This window comes from Pollachius pollachius (genome assembly GCF_949987615.1).
Source record: "Pollachius pollachius genome assembly, chromosome: 3".
Lineage (NCBI taxonomy): Eukaryota > Metazoa > Chordata > Actinopteri > Gadiformes > Gadidae > Pollachius > Pollachius pollachius.
In genome coordinates this window covers 45,009,745-45,021,980 of record NC_136936.1, presented here as the reverse complement: position 1 = coordinate 45,021,980, position 12,236 = coordinate 45,009,745, and the positions used below count along the sequence as shown (strand labels likewise).

The following is a 12,236-nucleotide window of genomic DNA, read 5'->3' as shown; positions in this document are numbered from 1 at the left end:
AACGTTTTGTCATTGTTGCCAAGTTCACAAAGATGGAAACATTACTTTGATAGGAATCTTCCGGTAGTAATTCCAAGCCAATGATTGGGCAAAACAAAAATTACAAATTTTCATAGCATTCATCGGAAGCAACGTTACTGGTTAGGTATGGAGAAGGTTTATTGCAAGGCCCATGGTAAGTAATGATATTACATAAATCAAGCTCGTAAGAAAACAGTACGAAGTCTTCAATGCACAGATGTACTGTCTTGTGAATATAGCTGCGTTACTTCCAGTTTCTAACGGGATCTATCAAATGTCATGTTCGATCCCTATCATAATCATATACTGTTCGTTTCGTTTTTGTTTTTAATGTTGTTTCTTATTAAGGTGTGTTTCCTTTGGCATTAACAGGTAGGGAGTGTATGTTGAAAACTGGCGTGAAGGAGGGACCGAATAAGGGCAAAAGTTTTTATGTCTGCATTGACAAACAGGGGTGTGATTTCACCCAAGTGGCAAGGTAACTGAAATGATCATATTCATGCGTTGTTTTAAGTTATTTTTTTATTTTCTGACTTACTTTGGGTAAATCAATTCAAAATAATGATTTGCCCAAGTCTGTGTGATATGAATTAAGTTTCGATTATTTTACCCTTTGCTTTCAAAGTTTCTTTAATTGACTTCATACCCTTCCAATACTTTGAAGTTCATTAAATGTAAACCATCTGTCAAATGTGTCGTTCAGAAACTCCTGCTATTCCTTAAAGAAGCCTAAGTGTATGCATATCCTGACCTCATAAACTAGTGAACTCCTACCAGAAGAAAAAAGATAGGATATAGTGTACTTTATTAATATTTCATCCCAAACGTGACCTCCCTGGTCTTCTTCCTTCCAGCATTCCAGCATCTCACTGCCTCCACCACCATGACTCCATGGTCGAGCTCCAGGCCATTTCCCACAACCCAAAGCAAGCCATTCACAGGTGTGTGTGTGTGTGTGTGTGTGTGTGTGTGTGTGTGTGTGTGTGTGTGTGTTCTGTGTTCATAGTGTAGTGACTGTATTGTGGCTTGTTTCAGGTTGTACTACCGCTGTGTGTCGGGGAAGAAGGAGGGTCTGAAGTGGTGTGGAAACGTCCCTTGGACTGAAGTAAGACACACACACCCTTCACATAGAGTAGGAAGTCTGTGTAGGTCCTCAAGTATGAATTGTGTGGAAAGTGTGAACAAAATGTACACTAGAATGAAATCACACGTGGGAGTGTCTATCCAGGTGAATGATGGATGGATCTTCTTAACAAAGGATTGATCTATGGGTAGATTTTGAAATGGACAATAAACGTCACATCTGCAGGAAAAGCAAGGGCCCTTTTAGAGTACAAATTCAGGTTTGGATAAGTATTAAGTGTGTGAGCTCCTAACATGGCATCTATGTTATCTCGGCAGGGGGAGAGAGATCGGCGCAGCCCCCTGGTTAGCCGTCAGCTGCAGCCCTCTGTCTTGCCACCGGTCCGAAACCCGTTCAAGGCACCGGAAAAAAGCGGGGAGGAGTCAGAATGGAGGAGGATCCAGAGCGGAGCGGCGAATGGAATGAGAGGAGGGCGTGAGGAGCAGGACGAAGGGAGAAGAACGGGCAGAGGAGGGAGTAGCAGTGACGAAGAGGATGGAGGAGAGAATGTGGAGTCCTACCGGGGAAAAGCTCTCCCTACTTGGATGAAGATTAAGAAGAGAGGTTCCGATGAGAAGGGGGGCTGCTCCGACGGCGAGAAAACAAAAACCACAACAACTGAGGTTGAGCCGAAGGACAAAAGAGGCGACGGAGAAGGAAAGAAAGAGAGAATACGTTCTGGTTCGACATACACTGTTGAAACGCCATCACCAAACTCCCTGAATCCTCTAGGAGACCTTCCCCAATCACCACCTGGTCTCATCAGTGCTGCTGGGTCAAAGGTTAACTCTGTGGATAGGTCCTCGCCACGTCTTACGGTCCCGCCTAGGTCAGCCCTCCCCACTACAGGTGAGAAACCAAACCGGTCCCTGGACCCTGCACCTAAAGACGCCCGAGAGGACCCACAACCGGCCAGAAGTGAGACCACCGACCCCTTGACTTCCTGTCACTCACCCCGAGGTGAGGAAGAGGAGGCAGAGGAGGAGGATGATGACGACAATGACGTCCAGATCATCTCAGTGAAGCCCGGCAAGCAGACCACCAGGCCGCCACTGGCCCTTGTTCAGAAGACCCTCACCGCCTTCCAAGGGTTCAAAGCGGCGCCCCAGGTCAAAGGACAACCGGATGACCCAAGGGGGCTGCGTAACCTGCTCCTCAACCAGCTTCAACAGAAGAAGGTATGTGTGATATAACATGATCAGTGATTTCCCCCTGTGTTCATCTCAGATTGACGGAGCAAGACATGGCCCAGCCAGCTGCCTGGCCAAATATTGCAGAGATATAGTCATTTAAGACCTTATGTAGTCTAAAGTCCCTCTGGGAAAGCACTGGCCCAGAGGGTAATGCTGTATTATAAAGTACGGCAGAGGGTATTATGCTTGTCTCTCTAGTGCTACATGCGGTGCTGAGCCTGAACCTAAGTGTGTGTGTTTGTGTGTGTGTGTGTGTGTGTGTGTGTGTGTGTGTGTGTGTGTGTGTGTGTGTGTGTGTGTGTGTGTGTGTGTGTGTGTGTGTGTGTGTGTGTGTGTGTGTGTGTGTGTGTGTGCGCGCGCGCCCACCAGGCCACCCTGTCTGTGGTGAAACTTTCTGCTCTGCCAGATAAGGGCGAAAGACTGAGGACTCAGGTGAAGGAGATGGAGGACGCCCTGAATTCCCTGAGTCTGAACGTCGCCTCCCAGCCGGGTAAACACCATGATGATAATGAATCCCACATGGGAAAATAACCAGCTAAAACAAGGCTTCAGCCTTATTTTAGCTGGTTAATGTGGTCCACCTGCTGGATTTTACCAGCAGGTGGACCACATTAACCAGCTAAAACACGGCTTCAGCCTGGCACAGCGCCACATGAATGGCCAGAGGTTATCACAGGTCATTTCTGTGATACTTCCACCAGTGATGACATGTACCTGAGATGACTGGTTTGTGTGTACTCCTCATGACAGAGCCCCAGGAAGAGGCTAATTCTGACGTTAAGCACAGCAGCGAGGGTCACTGCCCTCCCAAGCTGTTTAGTCGCGTGGGGGGAACCATGCTTCTCCCGGCCCCCGGACCCTACCAGCAGCAGGCCTCAGGGGGGGGCCTGGAGCTGGGACTGAGTCAGGGATACGGCCAGATGTTTGGAGGTAGGAACCGGCTCTCTCCTTCTCTCTTTGACTCCTTCTAATCATCTTTGGATCCTCCTTACATCTCCTTAGCCTCCTGTTAGTCATTATCATTTTTAAGATAAGTCATTAATCGCTTTTCTCCAAAGCAAAGATTCTACAACAATAGCGCCATTCTGCAAGGTGTTGTAGACTGTTCTAGCTAGCCACAAATGAACAAAAGCGCACAATATATATACGTTCTTCATCGTCTTTATACATTTCTCTCTTTCTTGGTCTCACTGGGGGAGAAATAATGAAATCTAGTTTCTTGGTTCTCTCTTTTCATGCCAGGTTTTATTAGTTAACTTTTGACAAGGCATTAAACCCACCTTTCGTCCCCCAGCCAACTCCACGGCTCAAGCGTTCTATGGTGGCCGGATGACTGAGACCCGGGGACTGGCAGTGAAGAATGCCACCAACGAGGCCATTGACCACCTCCACCGGTCCCTGGAGACCTGCCCCGGGCCCGAACAAGAGGTCCCAGATCCCAGGGGCATCAAGGTCCAGTCCCCTTCCTCTTGGTCCTTCTCCTGATACCTCACTACAGCATAGAACACACTTCATTCTTCCCCTAAATCTGCCCTTTGATTGTTTAAACTGTTTTTAAAATTGAAAACAATTTTAAGGTTATCGGTTTTTTGGACACAAGGGATGTCTACACTCTTCTCGTCGTCTCTGGTGATCTTATTGGAATTGAGGTGTTTTGTAACTTAACAAAATTGATTACACTGTCTCTGAATTTTGATTGGTGACGAGCTCTGCCTGTGATTGGCTGTTCAGGTGCCACTCATGACTCACCAGAGGCAGGCTCTGGCTTGGCTGCTTTGGAGGGAGAACCAGATGCCCTGCGGAGGAATTATGGGTAATGAGCACCATTGTTTATTACTGCCTCTGCCCTCAATGACAATTTATTTTGGACAAAACTTATTTTAAAACTTTTTTTTTTTTTTTTTATTCAAAGTAGAATTCATCCTCAATTGACATGGACTATGGTTTGTTTAATTTTCAATTTACTATAGTTGAATGGCGCTTATTTTCGAAGAAAATATCCCCAATATTTGTTCAAAATACTACAAAATATTCACTAACCACTGCTAATTCTTTAGTTGAAGACTGGTTTTCTGACTTTGCGCTACCTGTACTATTGTGTCTTACTAAGTGTTCACGTATGTTGATCGATTAGTCACTGTATGAATACACATTGTGGTATTTTATCCCTGTTGTGTTCCCTTGGCCAGCTGATGACATGGGTCTCGGGAAGACGTTGACCATGATCGCTCTCATTCTGGCCCTCAAGAAGAAACCCAAAGAGGAAGAAAAGGAGGACAAGAAGGTGGAGAACTGGATCTCAAAGAACGGTAATAAGAAGCCTTTAACTGTATCTATAATTTTTTGGGTTTTACCAGAGTGAGGAATTTATCTATCTGAATGTGATGAGAATTGTTCAGTTTGGCCATTGAATCGTTTAATTTCATACACAGCTTTTTGGTCCCCCCTAGTGCCTGCTAGCACCTAGTCCGCAGAACTGTTCCTGACCTACTGTTACCACGGAAGGATCTTAAATACACAGAGAAAAATATTTTGTAGCTCTAACGTTGCTTATGTAGCTATATGCTATATAGCGTGTATATATAGTGTTGTTTCTTTATCTTTATGTTTATATACCACTGGTTCAGATGGGGTAGTACATGTGGATGCTCTCTCTTCTAGACTCCAGCCTGGTGGTTTCCAAGGCAACGCTGGTCATATGCCCCGCCTCCCTGGTGCACCATTGGAAGAAGGAGATTGATAGACACGTGAAGACGGGTCGACTTAGCGTCTACCTCTACCACGGACCCAACCGGCAGAAGAACGCTGCGCTGTATGCACAAACAGATATTCACACAAGCACACCCAAGCTAACTTTTTAATTTAGACTTGCCATTCATGAGATAATGCTAACTGACTTACTTCACTGTGAATACCTAATTTAGTATTTTATTATAATGCATAGGGCAGTGGTGCTGTGCCACTGTTGGATGCATGTAGGAGAAACACTGCTCAGGCACATGCAAACTTGTAATGCATACACTACCTGACTCATACAAATTCACGTTTCTATGTTTGTATGTATCAGGCTCATATTAACCTATGTTTCTGTGCCTCTGTCTGTCTGTCTTTCTCTCTCAGACTTGCTAGTCATGACGTTGTGGTAACCACCTACAGTCTCGTTTCCAAGGAGATTCCTGTTGCTAAGGACGGACCTGGGCATCCCACCAAGGATTCGGAGTACACGGTGCTGGTGTTTTCTCATCTGGTTTGGGAGAAGGGCTGTAGGGTTGATTAGGCTCAACCAGTGCATCGGATGTAGCTTGAATGCAATGAACGTTCGCCTTTGACTCTAACTCAATATTATTCTTTTCATGCATGTCTATATGTATAATGTCCTGTATTTCATAACCTCTCAATTGACCGTCTAGTAATTAATAGGGAGCATTCCCTCTGAGAATTTGTGTTTAATAAGTGACGGTGCAGGATAGCCTAGGGCTCTTTGACTCTCATCACAAAGTTACTGTCCACAGCTGACCTGTAGGCATGCAAGACCCCCCCCCCCGGCCCCCTACCTTTTTTGGGAGGGTTATATTCAGAATCGTACTTTCTTCTGCCCTCTTCTTTTTTTATTTTTTTATGTAACCTACAGCACCTTTTTTAAATCCAGTAAATATTCAATAGTAGTGTCCTAACCCCCCCCCCCCAGGTGTGTGAGTCGGCGCCCCTCCTCAGCGTGGCATGGGACCGGATCATCCTAGACGAGGCCCACAACATCAAGAACCCCAAGGTGCAGACCTCCATGGCCGTGTGCCGGCTGAGGGCCCGGGCGCGCTGGGCCGTCACGGGCACGCCCATCCAGAACAACCTGCTGGACTTGTACTCTCTGCTCAAGTACGCCCTCTCTATACTGCCCTGGTTAACCTATCCAATACATTACAATTTTTTATTAATATTGTTTGCTATCCAGCCCTTTTTAACCTGTGAAACGTAACCTCTATTGAATATAAATGACTGCTGTAATTATGAAAAATAACATGTATAAATAAGAATTCTGTGCAAATTAAATATCTAATGTCATGCTAAAATGAAATGAGACAAAAAAAAAAGATGACTGAACCTCTCCCCCCTCATCCCCAGGTTCCTGCGGTGCGCTCCGTTCGATGAGTTCAAGCTGTGGAAGTTCCAGGTGGACAATGGCTCCAAGCGAGGAGGAGAGAGACTCAACATCCTGACCCGGAGCCTCCTGCTGAGACGCACCAAGCACCAGGCCGACTCCTCTGGCAAACCCCTGGTACAGCCAGCACACGTTTACAGCTAGGAGGAGCACACCCGTTTACAGCTAGGAGGAGCACACCCGTTTACAGCTAGGAGGAGCACACCCGTTTACAGCTAGGAGGGGCACACCCGTTTACAGCTAGGAAGAGCAAACCCGTTTACAGTTAGGAGGTGCACACCCGTTTACAGCTAGGAGGAGCACACCGGTTAACAGCTAGGAGGAGCACACCGGTTTACAGCTAGGAGGAGCACACCCGTTTACAGCTAGGAGGAGCACACCCGTTTACAGCTAGGAGGAGCACACCCGTTTACAGCTAGGAGGAGCACACCCGTTTACAGCTAGGAGGAGCACACCCGTTTACAGTTAGGAGGAGCACACCCGTTTACAGCTAGGTGGAGCACACACGTTTAAAGCTAGGAGGAGCACACCCGTTTACAGCTAGGAGGAGCACACCCGTTTACAGCTAGGAGGAGCACACCCGTTTACAGCTAGGAGGAGCACACCCGTTTACAGCTAGGAGGAGCACACACGTTTACAGCTAGGAGGAGCACACCCGTTTACAGCTAGGAGGAGCACACCCGTTTACAGCTAGGAGGAGCACACCCGTTTACAGCTAGGAGGAGCACACCCGTTTACAGTTAGGAGGAGCACACCCGTTTACAGCTAGGTGGAGCACACACGTTTAAAGCTAGGAGGAGCACACCCGTTTACAGCTAGGAGGAGCACACCCGTTTACAGCTAGGAGGAGCACACCCGTTTACAGCTAGGAGGAGCACACACGTTTACAGCTAGGAGGAGCACACCTAACCTAACACAAGGGATGCGAAGGGGAAGATTGTCACCAATGACCAAACAATGTTTGGATTAATGTTTTAATGAACATGTTGTGAAAGACACAAGCATATATAATCGGACGACTACAACACGTGTACACTTGTATATAAATGGATTTATTATTAATAGATGCTTTGAGAATTAAAAAGAAGTCGAATGTAGAATGATAATTGCAAAAACTGTACAGAAGTTTAGCCAAAACGACAGCATAGTTTACCAAGCCTTTTAGTTATTTGGACAAAAGGACTATCGCTTCCTACTTTATTTTACCAATGAAGAACAGTGGCATGTGCAGCCCTTTTCTTTTCTTTTTGTGGTGTAGCTTGAATCAATGGTGTGCCTAGACTTTTGGTGGGTGCCGCTAACTAATGTTGGGTGTACCAGTGCTCCTCAGTAAAGAGTAAAGTCTGACCCAGACTGGTTTCAGGTGTCTCTTCCTTCACGCACCTACCTGGTGCACCGCCTCACCCTGTCAAAGGAGGAGCAGTCGGTCTACGATGTGGTCTTCGCCCAGTCTAGGTAAACAAAGCACCTTCTCATTCGGGCAAACATGGCTCCTCCCGCCACCTCCTCCCCCTGACGTGTTTCCATGGGACCCAGGTCTACTCTGCAGAACTACCTGCAGAGACATGAGGGGAGAGACATGGACAAGGCCCACGTCAACTCCCCCAACCCCTTCAACAAAGGTATGTCAGACCACAATATGAACCACAACTGAGTCAGTTCATTTGTTCATTTATTTTTGTTGTTTAGTTCGATAGGTCAGCTAACTTGTTAGGTCAGTTAATAAGTTAAGTCAGTTTGTTAGTTCTTTAGGTCAGTAAGTTAGGTTTGATTAGTTAATTTGTTAGATAAAGGAAGTAAGAAAGGTCAGTTAAGTTAGTGAGTCAGTTGGCAAGTTATGTTGGTTAGTTAGCTAGCTCAGTTGCACGTCTATGCAGTTGTCATACTTTAAAGCATAACACTTTTCATAGCTTAATCTAGATTTGTGTTTGTGAACTCAGTGGCCAAGGAGTTTGGTGTATCGCAGGGGGACCCTATAGCCCCCATTTCCCAGAAGCCCGAGCAGCAGTCCAGCACCCTCCACATTCTGTCTCTTTTGCTACGCCTCAGACAGTGTTGCAGCCACCTGTCCCTGCTTCACAAGGTAGATACACAAACACACAAACCATGTCAGTTATGGCTGAATGATATTGATCAATTTTCTGCCTCGGGTCTCTATCTCTCTATAGACTCTGGACGCCACGGAGCTGGAAGGTGACGGGGTGGCTCTTTCCCTGGAAGAACAGCTCAACGCTCTGTCTCTCTCCACGGGGCCCCCTTCGTCCTCAGGCCCAGGGGCCGAGGATACAGTCTCCCTCAACGGGAGCCGCTTCCCCTCCTGCCTGTTTGAGGACCCCAGCACGAGCACCAAGGTGTGTTCTGTTCACCACTCAGCCTATCCAAAGCTTTCAGTGAATTCAGAAAAATCTCATTGAAGGGGCACCTAAGGTGGAAATACAAGCATATTATATAAAGCTAATGTCACTTCAAAGAGTAAATTAAAAAAAAGTGATCAAATACGGTTGATCATAATCTGATATCTGCTGTGTTTCCTCTCATTACTGTTTAAAGTAAGGAGTATTGTGATCACCCAGTCTATAATTAGTCTTTATATTGTATCAGTCTGGGGACAGTCATTACAATGTTGATTTTGTTGGGTTACTTCATAGTTCTGCCAATGGAGGCTACAACAGCACGTATAATAAACTAGCTACTTGATTCTAGCTGCTTGATTCTTTTAGCAAGAGCAGGACAACAATGTAACGCGATGGAGCTGTCTTTGTGTCTAGATCTCTGCCCTTGTCTCTGAGCTGAAGGCCATCAGGAAGAGTGACCCAGATCAGAAAAGGTATGTGACTCCCGCCATCCATCGTAACATGCCAGACCGGAGATTAAGGAATACTCTTGACTAAAAACAAGAAGCACCGTAATCTGTCAATTATATTCTCAAATCAAGCCAGTGCTCATTTCGACAGAGTTGGCATTTGACTTTGAGTTAGCCAATCTAATTGAAGCAGGTGAGATATATTTGCTTCTTAGCTGAAAATTTAATAAAAAATAACTAATCTTGATTATTTTAGAGCTCCATTTGGATTCTGATATATATTTTTTTTCACTATGCTCTAGTGCAAAATGCAGTTGTAATGTTAGGCACAGGGACGAAAGATAAACAAACTAGAGACTGAAATATCTTTACTTTTAAGAAAAGGTTGATGGTATGCTGATTCTAGCCTGAATAAGGGCACGTGGAAAACACCTTATTTCCCTAAAACTCCAAGAATATTCCTTTTAAGACTAAGTTCTTAGTCTTAAACCCATAACATAAATAAAGGAAAGCTTTGCATGAGATTCTCCCCAAAATATCCAATCTGGGATTAAGAGTTTCTTAATTGATCAATGTAATTATTATAGGAATATCCATTGATCATTCAAGATTTGTTGCGTGAATGCAAGAGTAATTTGAGGTTTGTGTGTGTGTGTGTGTGTGTGTGTGTGTGTGTGTGTGTGCAGTGTAATTGTGTCACAGTGGACAACCATGCTCAGAATTGTGGCAGTGCACCTGAAGACTCTGGGCCTGAAGTACGCTGTCATCGACGGCACCGTCCCTCCTAAGAACCGCATGGACCTGGTGGAGGACTTCAACACCGACCCCAAGGGTCCCCAGGTAACACGCAACTGCTCAATGGCACTACAACAGCCAGAACCCCTAATCACCAATCCGGCAATGAACATAATCTTTAACCTTTATCTACCTCTCAATTGTTTATCTCAGATTCAGCAGGTTTTTTTTACATAATTTTCTGGTTGTGCGAGAAAGAACCGGCAGGAGTATAAAAAAGCAATTCTTAAACACTATGTTGTGTGTGTGTGCGTGCGTGTGAGTGTGTGTACTTGTTTGTGTCCATGTTAAACACTATGTAATGTGCGTGTGTGTATACTCTGTGTTTTTTTGTCTGTAACCGATGGGCTTCTGCGTTGTGTCTGGTATTCGGAGTGAGGCACACACAGGAGTCGAGTTATGGAGGTTTATTTATTTTAAAGGAGACAAAAGAAACACCGGCGTCACACACAATCCAAGATATCTCTCTCCACTCCACAAAACAAAGGAAACAAACAATTGACCACACATACCGAATCACACAACTGCATTTCAAACGTCAACACAGGACATGCAACGATCCTCCTCCCATGCCGAATCTCACACGGCCGGGAAACCCCGTAGCCCATGCTAAATCTCACGGGGCCGGCTCAAGCTAGTTCACAAAACCCCTAAAAGCTAAACAAACTAAAAGTCTGCCCTTCCAACAATTAAATGACTGAAAATTGTCTACACACCAGGGAATTTCTCCCACGTGCCCAAAAGCACGCCGCAAAGCAGTGTGAACCACCACCACCGTCCATGGGCAACAAACAAAAGTTTTACAAAAAAATCAAAGGGAGAGAGACACAACTCACCAGCTCCGTGCATCAGCACCCACTGAAGCTTGACACACAGGTGTAACGCCAAACCACTCCCCAGGGAAACAAAAGGCATGCCATAGAAAACAATAATGTGGAACCAACTTACACAGGAACCAATCTTTGGAGAAGTTTACAATAAAACAAAAAAATATGAACATTGACCAAAAATAAAACAAAATCAAATTAAATTTAGCTCGGCTACATGTCCATGTTAACCACTATGTAATGTGTGTGTGTATACTTGTTTGTGTCCAAGGTGATGCTGGTATCTCTATGTGCTGGGGGCGTCGGCCTCAATCTGATTGGGGGAAACCACCTCTTCCTCATCGACATGCACTGGTGAGTCACGCCCACAGCAAACAAAAAACACATATTCATCCCATGTGGAAATGTTTTCACCTTTGACCAATGGGATCGCTTTCAGGAACCCGGCATTGGAGGACCAAGCCTGTGACCGGATCTACAGGGTTGGACAGTGCAGGGACGTCACCATCCACAGGTAAAGACACTCACCTGTTCTGCTGTGTGCTGTAGAAATATGCCACGTGTCTAAGTTACATGCTGTTTAACAAATACACTACCAGGGCTACATGCAATTGAATAAATACAATATCAAGACTACATGACACATTATAAATGCACTGTTTCAGCGATGCAAGATGGTTTAGAAATACACTGTATCAAAGCTACATGTTGAAAAACACGCTGTATAAATGTATACTTTAAAGTTGGCTACATTCAATTTGTAATGTTCAGTGTGTGTGTGTGTGCTTGGGTGTGTCCCAGGTTTGTGTGCGAGGGAACGGTGGAGGATAAAATCGCCACACTACAGGAGAAGAAGAAGGAGCTGGCCCAGAAGGTCCTCTTGGGAACAGGAAGCACCTTCGCCAAGCTCTCCCTGGCTGACCTCCGAGTCATCTTCGGAGTGTGAGCACGGCCCAGCACAACTTCCCCACAGCTCCTTACCTCACTCCCTCACTTTTTGCCTTTATCATTCAACTTGATGGAAATAATGTAACATATAGTTAAAGTGTTCGTTATAATCATTTTTTGTTTTGTTGTCCGTATATATATATATATATATACACATACACACACACTTCCTGAAACATTGTTTGATTGAAGTGGATGCTTTGACTATTGCTGATGTATATGTTAATAAATCATATTAATTGAACAGGAGGAAATGTAATTAGGTGAGTGCAGCGCTCAACTATAGTTTGTCTTTCTTTCTTATTCTCTACAAAACTTGGGACCCTACTCCTTCCACAATTTTTAATTACTTTTAAGATGTTCATATTAG

General features: G+C 45.1%; 1 protein-coding gene across 1 annotated transcript; it reads left to right on the top strand.

Moving 5' to 3' along the window:
* Positions 1–80: 80 nt before the first annotated feature.
* ttf2 (transcription termination factor, RNA polymerase II) lies at positions 81–12,076 on the top strand (the record flags this gene model as incomplete). The annotated part of the gene is given in 24 exon segments (XM_079732255.1): positions 81–107; positions 109–175; positions 394–499; positions 876–962; positions 1,057–1,126; positions 1,423–2,322; positions 2,707–2,827; positions 3,088–3,267; positions 3,632–3,789; positions 4,069–4,150; positions 4,527–4,646; positions 4,999–5,149; positions 5,458–5,563; positions 6,026–6,210; positions 6,457–6,610; positions 7,857–7,948; positions 8,030–8,115; positions 8,434–8,576; positions 8,662–8,844; positions 9,262–9,320; positions 9,983–10,136; positions 11,190–11,272; positions 11,358–11,432; positions 11,720–12,076. Coding segments are annotated over 24 exon segments (3,534 nt in total). The 3' UTR covers positions 11,865–12,076.
* Positions 12,077–12,236: the final 160 nt, after the last annotated feature.